This window comes from Bufo gargarizans, chromosome 7 (genome assembly GCF_014858855.1).
Source record: "Bufo gargarizans isolate SCDJY-AF-19 chromosome 7, ASM1485885v1, whole genome shotgun sequence".
Classification (NCBI taxonomy): Eukaryota; Metazoa; Chordata; class Amphibia; order Anura; family Bufonidae; genus Bufo; species Bufo gargarizans.
In genome coordinates this window covers 70,238,741-70,250,806 of record NC_058086.1, presented here as the reverse complement: position 1 = coordinate 70,250,806, position 12,066 = coordinate 70,238,741, and the positions used below count along the sequence as shown (strand labels likewise).

The following is a 12,066-nucleotide window of genomic DNA, read 5'->3' as shown; positions in this document are numbered from 1 at the left end:
ACATAGACTTACGGGAACGCGTGACAATGGGCGTTTGCTTGTTTCCGGAGCCGCGAATGTAAACGCCCGATACAATCGCGCTTACAGAGCGCAACAGAGTATGCCTAGGTGTGAACCCAGCATCAGTAGTACTGTACATAAGGAGTCCAGGCGACCATTTTGTTATTTTCCTACTGCCTCCCCTGCTGTCAGCCCTCAAAGCTTTACTAAAATGCACAGTCCAGACTGCTGTGCCATGATAATATAACGGAGAGGAGCCTGTGCGCATGCAGAGCAGTCCCGACAATGTATTTCACTGCAGCTTCAAACGCTGACAGCGGGGATACATGGAAAATAAAAAGTAGTCATCTAGACTCTTTATGTGCAGTGCTGCTCATCATAGGCGTGTGCACCCTAAAGCACAAACACTCCGCGCATGCGTGTATGTATGTATATATATATATATATATATATATATACATATACATATATAGCCTTTATGCCATTAGCCCTCATTATCAGCCCTTATGCCTCATTAGCCCCCATATGCCTCTCATTAGCCCCATATGCCTCATTAGCCCCCATATGCCTCATTAGCCCCCATATGCCTCTCATTAGCCCCCATATGCCTCATTAGCTCCCATATGCCCCCAGCAGCCCTGCACAGCCAACAGCCGAGGACCAGTAAGCGGTAAGTACATAACGTTCACCCCTTCCTGGTCCTCCGGTACTAATGAGCGCTTCCAAAATGGAAGCGCCCATTAGTATTCGACGGCCAGCATGCTTGATTAGGGTGTGCCCAGGCACACCTGGCACACCCAGTGCACACACCTATGCTGCTCATGTATTATCACAGATAATAGTCCAAGATGGTGGGAACAGATTCTCTTTAAGTTTGTTGCCAAATGTAAGTCAAGTAGAGTTTCCATGTTTGACTGTGTTTACCTGATTCCTTCCACTGTCTGACAGTGACACATATACATTTCTGTTGAGGTCTGACCACCCCTTAACACTTTTCAATTTTAACACCCTATAAATGAAGGTGCTAAACCCACCAATTATACCAGTAATGTTACATCATAATAACTGCTTATTAAAGGGGTTTCACAATAACTTCTTGTTAGAAGCATTACTTGGTAATAGGCAGATGGCAAGGTGTTTACCCACAAAACGCCCCCAGTGATCAGTTCATATCTGTGGGAAAGCATGCTAACTTTATTACACACAGTGTCCATTTCAATCAGTTGGATGTATGTGTAATGTAGGCCTATGGTGTACGCTGTGACACTGTTGCCAAGCTTGCGGTTGCCCGCGGCAACGTGTTGCTGTGAGAGCATGCGGCTGCAGTGTCTCGGCCTTCTGGGTGATTGCCGTGACATGGTTGCCACGCATGCTGTTGCCAGTGGTTACCTGTTTGGTATGCTTGTGCGTGCACTTCCCCTTTAAGTGGTAGCCTGGCTCTGTCTGGTGCTGTAAGGGTTAACTCCCTGACTGGGTGTGGTCACTTGGCTTATCTTCTGTGGTTTCCTGGCTGGAGTCAGTTGTACTTCAGGTGTGGTTGGTGCTGGAGCTCTGCTCCAGTCCAGGGTGTTCCATCTGTCCAGTGAGGGCCACCCTTGTGGTCACCAATGTCATCTCGATGTCTCCTTCCCTTCCTGTCCCTATTTGTATGGAGTGGGTTATGTTCAGGGTGTTTGTATGTCTAGTTTGGTGTTACATGTCTGGTGGTGTTTGGTGTCATGCTTGCTAGACATTCCCCTGTCTCATGTTTATTGCAGCTATGGATATCCTGGGTTCATGGGTGGTTTGTGGTGTGTGCTGTGTCCTTTAATGTTGGTGTGGACAGCAGCACTAGTGCACGGGTTCCAGTCAGTGTGTCTGTGGCAGGTAAGTGTGTTATGGGATTTGCTTACCTGCCATCTCCTTAAGCTGTATGTGTTCCCCTCTCCTTGCAGCCTGGCCTCAGATAGAGACATCCTGTTCTTCCATGACTGGGATGAACAGGTCGTCTCTTCCCTGCTCCTTGGTGAGGGATTACCAGGGCGACTTAGGGTCTCTACGGTGAGGAGTCAGGGAGAGGATTAGGGACACTGTAGGAGGTGACCTGCTCCCTTATTACTCCTTTTGGCCAGGCTGATCCCCCTTTTACCCTTTGACACCTGCACGGTGGGGGGTTTTCCCCACTCGCCACCTGTGACAATACCATTACAGCAAATCACTGACCTCTGCAGTGAATGGCACATGACAACTGATTGGATGCAGTGGTGTACAGGAGGTCTCCACTGAAGCTACAACAACACGTCACTGGCTGCAGCTGGGGAAGAGGAAGGAGCAGTTCGTACCGAATCGGAGCAGGCTGGGAAGGTAGGTGTTAGATTGTCTATTACTTTGATAGGCCCTCACAGTGTATTTAAATAACAGAAGTATTTTGGACATCCCCTTTAACAATTGCAGTATAGAGCAACATTTATCCTGTTGTCACATTTTGGGTGTATTTCCCGAAGTACAGTATGCCTTTGACGGAAGCCTCTGACATATGCCCCTATACGCTGGCCATTAAAAAAATGTTTGACATAGAATATGTTTTTTACTGCGTCCTTCTGTATAGGAAGCATAGCAGGATGACAACACTTTCCTATACAGTGATGAACATGGGTCTATGGACACATTCGGTATGTGTTGGGAGCTTTCTAGGTGCAGACATGTGTAAAAAAAAAAAGTGTGGAAACAGAGCCTTCACTCTCATCTGTACATTGCATTTGGCTATGTTTTGTTTTTGTTTGTTTTTTGCTATATTATTGGATATTATAATATTGTAAATCATTAATTTCTGGTATCAACACATAACCTGACCAGGCTCATTGAAAGGGCGGCCTGCTATTGGCTTATTCCCCCCCCCGCTCCAGATGTTTTTATCCACGTGACGGGGAGATACAGCGGTATGAGAAGAGACGCAGGTGTCGGGGAGCGATGTAACCTCTGTGAGGAGACCCAGTATATGGGGAAGGGGGGACATTATAGATCTTGGATAACTCCTTTACATTTGTTTACCTTGTTTAATTCATTTACTGTTACACCTCTATATTCGAGGTAAGACACCTTCAAATAATCAGTAATCACATAAACCTGGTTGCTTTTTGAGTGATAAATTAATTTGTTCAAATAAACCTTTCATATTTTGCAGTAAATTAACATTTCCAAATGCAATTACAACTGAAGCCATTAACGACGTTGTATTAAGATTTTCAATTATATATCTGAATCTTTAGACTTCTGTTAATGTGTTGTCTTTAGCCTGCAAAGATACTTCAATGGCTCATATGTACCCTTATACATCATAAAGTCTATATAGGTAGCATTAAGCATATAAAAAATACTAAATAAGTGGCACATTTTGGGCCCATCAATTATTCAGTTATACTATAATTATTCACTTAGACAAGTATTTTAGATTAGAGTTCATTTCTGAATACAAGAACCTATGAAAGACATGGTTGGTTGAAGACATTGAAAAGAAAGACATGGCATGGCAGTTAAAGACATGGCATGGTTGAAGGGGTGATCCATCTCTATTAGTACATCAGAGATCAAAAGCCATATCTCCATGCAATGCTAGTTTCATTATCTTATCAAGGGATTAATTAAAATAATTTATATTTAAATATAGCTTTAGGGGTAATTCAAAATAGCCATAGTCCTGTACTGGGGGAAATAATGTTGTTTTGGGGTGAACAGTATATGGGCCATCTGCTGGAGACTCTTGTTATTGAATATCTTAGCATGGTTCCACGACCCCAGGGGAGTTAAAAAATTATTCCCATTGTGATAGTTAGAGATGATGATGTAAATTCAATTTGGTTCCGATTCTTTTAAGTTGACCATCTGATTCGATTCTAATAGATTTTTTTTTTTTTTTTCACATCAAAAATGCTTCATTCTGGTCTCTCTCAAAATATTCTCCTAAATTGACCCAGTTAAAATGCTGATTTTATAGAATCTGATTTTTTATTTATTATTTTGGGTTGAATTCTGATTCTATAGAATCAATGTGCTCATTGTTAGTGGTTGCTGCTATTTTAGCCTCCAGGAATGAGATTGTAATTACTATACTTTACCTCTGCACACATAGACAGCACTTTTATTATGGGATCCGAAGGTCGGGGATCCTCATAGTAGAAAAACGTTTACAACCTACATTCCATGCACCATTATAATTGCCACACAGATCAGGCTAATGTGATTTCTTGCAAGTATTATATTGCTGTTGTATATACTATATCACAGCACATCATTTGATCATAGCAATTGAATATTCTATATATATCTAAAAGACCATGTATAAATAAAATATATTTGAAAAGCTAGAAAGATTTAATCTCGACACTGAATATGTCTTGAAATATCAATATTACCATACCATCACTGGGATGATTAAACTTGAGTTCGGCATGACAGTTAATTTCACAATTCCATCTTCATTTCGGCTGGATCACTCAGAGGTCATAGCTCACTTTAAGTGAATCTGACATATTAATAACATTGAACACCAGTGAAACCACTAACCACTTTTCTTCCACTACTCACCATTAAAATGTTACACAACATTCCCTTTTTCAGGATGCCAGCAACATCGAAACATAACAAGTAACAAGGATACAAATGTTTAAGTGGGAGAGTAACACTACAATGACTGACATATTGGTTGGTTCTAGAGGTTAGGATATAGCAATTCGGTCCATTCTCTGAAGAGCAATCATGTCTAACAGAACCCATAAGAGGATCTCGTTTTGGGCGAAAAACAAATCTATGAATTTAATCCCATTCTTCATTGGGAAATTAGCACATTTTTGTTGATTAATACTGTTAAGACATTTTGATTAACATAAATAAAGTAGGATAATTTGGGTACAACTATAGTCTATTGATGTCTTATAAAATGTAGGGTATTCTATGCATCAAATAGGCAGGAAATGACTACACTTCACTTACTTAACTAGTCTAATTTTTGGACCATGTAGTATGCCCCACTCCTGTTTTCAAAAATATTCATTAAACATCTTGTCATATTTCTATTATTTTGTGCAATGAAGACTATTCAATATATCATATTGCCAAGAAGCTGAACATTGCATACTAAAGAATTCACTGGTGTCTTGAGAGAAGAGACAAACTGGATTTTGTCAGGAAGCAAAATACAGCTAAACCTAAGTAACCTCACAACTGAGAAGAGGCAAGCAAGAAATCTATGATTAAGGAGTTGGTGGAAGAACATAACTGGAATAACAGCCACTAAGGGAGTCTGATCCCACTTTTAAATCAGTCTTAAAGAGATAATCCATAATTTTACTATTAGTGGCCCATTCTCAATCTAGGTCAGTGATGGCTAACCTCTGGCACGCCAGCTTTAGTGAAACTACAACTCCCAGCATGCTCCATACATTTCTATGCTACAGCCAAGCTAGTGTACATCTTGGAAGTCATAGTTTTACCATAGTTGGAGTTCCGGAGGTTAGCCATCACATATCTAAGTCATCAATATTTAATCAGCGGGAGTCTCACACCCCACAACCCCTCAGATGAGCTGTTTTTGAGTAGCTCCAGCTCCAGAACTACACAGCACTGTCCATTGTATAGTGGATGAGCTGATAACTGCAGCATTGCTCCCACTCACATCAGTGGGAGCAGTGCTGCAGTAAACAGCTCTGTCCAATACACAATGGATGGAGCTGTATGTAGTTCCAGTGCTGACTCAAGCTACCTCAAAACAACTAATTGTGGGGGTTGGATCACTGACAATCAGATATCGTTAGCCTATCCTGAACATAGGTCATTAAGTCAACCATACAAATTAGATATCTGTCAATAAAATGCCTATAAGGCCATCAGTTATACCTCCCATACACATATATACTCAGTTTGCATGTGTTCTAGATGGGTAGGGAAGATTTAAGTTGTTGCCAGCCACCATTTGTAATATCCTATCTCTACAGACAACCAAAAGAATCAGGCATGTTTAAACCCAACAGTCCAATACATCATCCTCTGACATCTGCTGTTATTGGAAAATCAAGACACCCCTATACACTTTACATGGTCAGTGCCAAAATTGTCTGCTTCAACTGACAATCTGGTCACCACCTTAAGAGATAAGGGTCAGGATATGGAGGAGACATTATATAATGTAGAGCACTAAAAGGCCAGGGAAAGGGGAACAGGTCAATTGTTCAGAGCAATGACTTTAATAATAAGAACATTTCTTGAACAGATTCTTTAATATGGCAGTCATTGTAGTGTTACTCTCCCCATAAACATTTTTATACTTGTTACTTGTTATGTTTCAATGTTTCTGGCATCCTGAAAAAGGCCAAGGCAAATACTGTATCTTTTACTTTCAAATATAAATATCAGGAATGTTTGCCTAGCAAACATACGTGCAACAAGAATGCAAATTTGGAGCTAGCAACAAGAAAGAAAGGTTTGAAAGAAGAGGATATCAGAACAGATATTACACAGCGAGTGACTGGAGAATAGTATGGTGAATGAGCCTGAGGGGCTTAGATAACAGAGACACATATTATAAAATAAATGAACGGATGCTATAGGAGAGCTAGATACCTGAAATGTAATGCTGTGGGGCAGTTCTGCTATTTGGCTTAGTTTTACAATAGTATTTTGGCACTTATAGGAATTTTCATCATACAGTGAGCTGATGGAGGAGTTTAAAGGTCCCTTTACATGGACCAATGATCAGGACAATTATTGGAAATGAATGTTCCCAGGAAACGTCCTTCCCAATAGTTGCCCCTCTAATCAGCCCGGTCTGTCACCACGAATTTTGACTATTAACTGCAGTAATACATAAGTCATGGAGTCCAGATCATTATTTTCCTATGGCTCCCTGTTACACTGCTGTCAGTACTCAGGGCTGCGTTGAAGTACATTGTCAGGACTGCTGTGCATGTACATAGGACTCCTCTCCAAACTGTCAACACAGCAGTCCTGACTGTGTATTTAAAAATTGTATTCTGGACTTCTTATATGCAGTATTACTACATATTAATGCAGGTGATAGTCCAGAATCATGGTGACAGATTTCCTTTAAGCTGTATAAAAATGGATGAAGAAACAGGGGATCAAAATAAAGGTAAATAAAACATTTTGCAAACCCATTGCATTTTGCCCAGTCAATCTCTTTAAAAAAAAAAATAAGACATTTCCCAGTGATTTAAACTTTTTCATTTTGCATTGCTACCGTATTTATATCATAATGCATGATATATTAGAACATAAGAAGTCATGGAGTAAGTGGTTTTTGTGGTCACAGAATTGTAATATATATATTTTTCCTTTTTTCCTTTGCTTTCAGGGGCGCATTTTCCATTATGGGGTACACAATTGTTAAACATACTATAGTTACATAGTTAATACAGGTGAAAAAAGACAAACATCCGTCAAGTTCAACCAAGGGATAGGTGGGGACGTGAATCCCAGAAGGAAGTGAGACTCAGATTTCTACACATTTTTATAAGCATAAATTCCTCTTGAAACACTTACACTAGGGAACAATAGCACTCCTTGACCAGCCCTGATAAATCAACTCACCACTGGCTATAAGTATCTTAATATTAGATGTCCATCAAATCATCAGCCATTTTTTTTGTTATTTTACAAAAATAAGGGATACATTGGTCCTTATACAACTATTATACAACATGAATCACCCTATGTTAACAGTTGCCTCCTAATACCAGTGCCAATCTCAAGTCCTCATATAACAATGTCTGTTATAACGTGGTAGACTATCAGATATAATTCTAATTTTCCCTTTTCCTTTGCCATCAGGGCCGCATTTTCTATTATGGGGTGCACAATTGTTAAACATAAATTCCTCTTAAAAAACACTTAAACTAGGGAACAATAGCACTCCTTGACCAGCCCTGATTAATCAACTCACCACCGGCTATAAGAATTTTAATATTAAATGTCCATCAAATACTCAGCCATTGCCTCATTTCTCTAAGTTCCTCCATACGCTTTTCAAAATATCCAAAAAATCACAAAGTTAGCATGCACCCCAATCTGCTACTTTTTACTCTAAAATTTGTACAAGCCATGACAAATTACCTCCATACAGTTGAACAATAGAATTCTGGCTACACATTACCACCACTAGGGAGAGCTATTTTTTTTATAGAGTTTCATACATAAACAGCATAAAGTAGGCATCCCTTACTAGTGGCTACAGGGGGACAGAATTTTGTTAATTCACTGCATGTCTACACAAGACATTTGGAGCCACTTTACAAAAACATAATTTCTCCCACTGAAAAGTTATATAAAGAATGGAAAATACATATACTGTAGTAATGATGAGTGAATGTAACATTAACCATCTTACAGATATTTAGGCGGTTCTAGAGAGCATCAGACATACGTATATTGAGTATACCAAAGGAAATTAATTTGAGCCACCACCTTCCACTTCTACTGGGGAAGTATATCTCTGTATATGTTATATCTGGTAAAACCTACTGTTAGAATTGGACATATAGCTATACAAAAAAATAAGGACTAATGTTTTCTGTGAACAAAAATTCCAAGAAAGGGTTGGGATAATCCAGAGTTTTGGCCCTTTTGAGGATTCCTTTGGTCATCCACTCCAACTCTTGTTCTAGACTTATGACTCACTGTATAAAACATATTTATTTAGTAGAGGATATGCTCAAGAACAGCAATGAAGGCATCAGTGGGTTTCAACATTAAATTGTTTCATCTTATTAAACATGTCAAAAGTTTTTTTATTATTATTTTTATTTCAACCTTAATTAAATTTTATTTTCTATTTACTTTCAAGATAATGCAACCACAATGAAGTCTGAGTCGGACATTCTTCAAAAAGAAAAAGTACAGTACAAAAAATCATATTACCAATATAGAATTTTCATTTCTGTTACTGTAAAAACCCCTTCCAATGCGACACAATTCCCACAAAACCCATCTTTGTTTTACTGGGTAAACAGGTAAAACAAAAAAAGGTTTCTAAGTTTTTGTTTTAAAAATGTTAAAGCTATTGGGTTACATTTCCAACTGTAAATCCTGTAATTAGGATAACTGGCAAACCACAGTATGGCATTACACATGAAGACCAAGTGTCCTGCTCTTGAGACATTCACAGCCAAATATGATTCCATCTTACCTCCACCATTCTTGTAGCACAGATAGGGAAATCTCCACACATTTCCAAGACCAATAATTTCCCCGGCCACAGACAACACAAATTCCACCTTATTGTTCCAATGGCCTCTTTCATTGACTTTCTTGTCATTGCTGTGTACCAGGTTGGAACTTGAAGCTTCAGCATCCAGGGCATCCTCAGGTTTGCCATTAATTACAGGAATCGTCTTCTCAGCTGTCATGATTGTTGCTCAACCTGCTGGCAGGAAAACATACTCTATAATTATGTTACCAAGCAATATTTTCTGGAAATTTTTACATTTTTTTGGATCTCTGAAGAAAATAAAATTAATCATGCAATTCCAAAATAAAAAAAACATTATGCCACCATTAATTATTTTAGTAGCTATTAATATTTCAGTCACTTACACAATTCTACTAATTCTTACAGGAATTTTAAAGAACATTTTCATTGAATGCATTCCCCTTGCATCTACATTTTGCCTATGGAGGATTTAGAAAATCTGCTACCAAATATTCATGATGTTCAAGTTTTCAGAACAATAGCCATGACAGGTTGTGCATGCTTTCCCAATAAATTACTAGGCAACATCATGTACAACCTACGTTTCTATCTCCGTGCATGTTCCAGGCTACGAGAATGTGTTTATGTTTATAGATTTTCTTTGCAGCTCTTACAGTCTAAGATCTAAGGATCCTTGAAAATAAAATGCTGCTCCTCAGGCAATTAAACTGTTAAAACATTGCAATACATAAAGACAGAACTAATCTTACCCAAGTGTGATGATAACAGTGGATGGTAGTAAAGATGTTCCTGTTCCCGTTACCCATAAAATGGATAATTTGCAAATGTTCTCTTTTTGCAGGAGTGATCTGATGGCAGCCTCCCTCTCCTCACTCCCCCTCCTCTTCCTCCCCCTCTCACAGACTATCCATCTCACTCAGTAGCTCTCTTATCTAGGGATTACATCTAAGGTGCTCCATGGTTAAACACCAAGAAAAACCTATTTTCATTAAACCAAGCTCACGCTATCCATTATAGAGGGAGGTGGGGTGGTATGGGATGCATATAACAAGAGATTTGCTATACAGGGTATTTGGTATTATGATGCTTTTTGTATGATGTGTATAGGATATTTTGTACTGTTAGTATGTGATTTGTATTAAAATTAGACATAAATAAGGCTTGATTCACATCATTAATACTAATAGGCTGGGAACTCCTTAAAGAGATATAAAACGTAACTTTTACTTCGTAATAGCAAATAAAATAAATAAGGTGCTCAAAAAGATAACATGGAGGGTTAGATCAGGTACCGTATGGTACAGCTTAGGGGGTCAATTGGAACTTATAGATATCAGTGGTGGTGTGGGCTCCAAAATACAACCGTGTAAGTAGTGTCTAGGTACAGTATCGCTAATAGACACTAGTCTGTAGATGGGAAGTACCTTAATGGCTGCATTTGGAGCACCTGCTCTGAGAAGAGTGACCCCCAGCCTCTGGAACCTCAGACCTATGTACTCCACCCTAACACAAACTAACCCCTAATGGTCCCAATGTTACCATAGGGATCAGAAGACGCCCCCCATACAGGTTCGTCCACACCGCATCTATAAAGAAACTTGGTATGGCAGTAAGGGTCAACACATAGGTGGTATATAATGATAATGGTTATGTAAATTACATTTAAAATGTACTGAGGGAGATCAGGAGGGCTGATATTTATAAAAGCTCAGCTCAAACATATATAGTATAGATATAAGTAGGGGGATATATATTAATAAATGAATAAATTGATCTTATAGCCAGTGGGGTTCATAGGACAAACAGCTAGATGCCCTCAAGTATTTATAAGGGGCAGATGAATGAACAGTCATAGCCCAATACAGATGAAACAGCTGCATAGATCATCCAGTTATAAAACTTACAATACTGGATGGCTTTGCAGACATATAGACAAAAATCTGCCCTGGGGCATGTAATGAGAGGAGATATAGGGAGAAATAGACATGGTGGGAGAGTGTAGGTCAGCAGATGTAAACAAAAGTAGCCCACCACCCGTCCTAAAAAGGGGCTATATGAGAGTACCTAATTAAAGCCACTGGGAGTGACACTCTTCATTTTAAAAATCCACCTTGATTCAGCTCTCAATATCATATTGTCCCAATCCCCACCTCGGGGACCCTGGGGTACATGCTGGATCCCATAAAGTGAATAGATGCTGTATTGCCATTGTGGACTTCATTAATGTGTCTCGCTACAGACGTATTTTTTTATTTAGGATATCATAAAAATGGTCTCTTATCCAACGTCTGAGCTCTCTCCTGGTCTTCCCGATATAATCCAATGGGCACGAGCACTAGTCTGTCCCTTAGACTACGCCCTTTCTTATAAATGATATTCAGGTATGGGACAATGACTGCTTTCAAATCTGGATCATCGCATAGAATATTCCAATATTTTCTGATGATACGTATTACCTCAACGTGTGCATTGTCATAAAGACCAATGATTCTGATGCGTTCCGAGTGGCTATTCATTTTTTTAGGGATTAGTAATTCCTCCCTTTTAGAATTACAGATTAATTCAAACACCATCCTCAAAATGTTATCTGGATAGCCCCTCTCAAGGAATCTGTGACGCAAATCCCTGGCCTGCTCACACGTTGAAGTAAAATAGAGTCCAAGGTAGTTCTTATTAATGGCCTCTATAAAATTAAAGAAAGACTCCTTGGTGCCTTTCCAGAGAACAAAGATGTCATCTATGAATCTCAGCCATAGGCAATTATGGTCATGCCAATGGCTGAGATCCTCCGCCCAGATGACACTGGCCTCCCACCAGCCCAGGAGCAAATTAGCGTAAGAAAGCGCAGGGACTACCCATCACAGTGC

The 12,066-nt window shown here is 39.3% G+C and overlaps 1 protein-coding gene across 1 annotated transcript in view; it reads right to left on the bottom strand.

Moving 5' to 3' along the window:
• SLC6A11 (solute carrier family 6 member 11) overlaps positions 1–9,395 on the bottom strand; it is a 244,648-nt gene extending 235,253 nt beyond the window's left edge. The window contains exon 1 of the mRNA XM_044301059.1: positions 9,176–9,395. Coding sequence (XP_044156994.1) covers positions 9,176–9,395 — 220 coding nt within the window. The remainder of the gene's footprint in view (positions 1–9,175) is intronic.
• Positions 9,396–12,066: the final 2,671 nt, after the last annotated feature.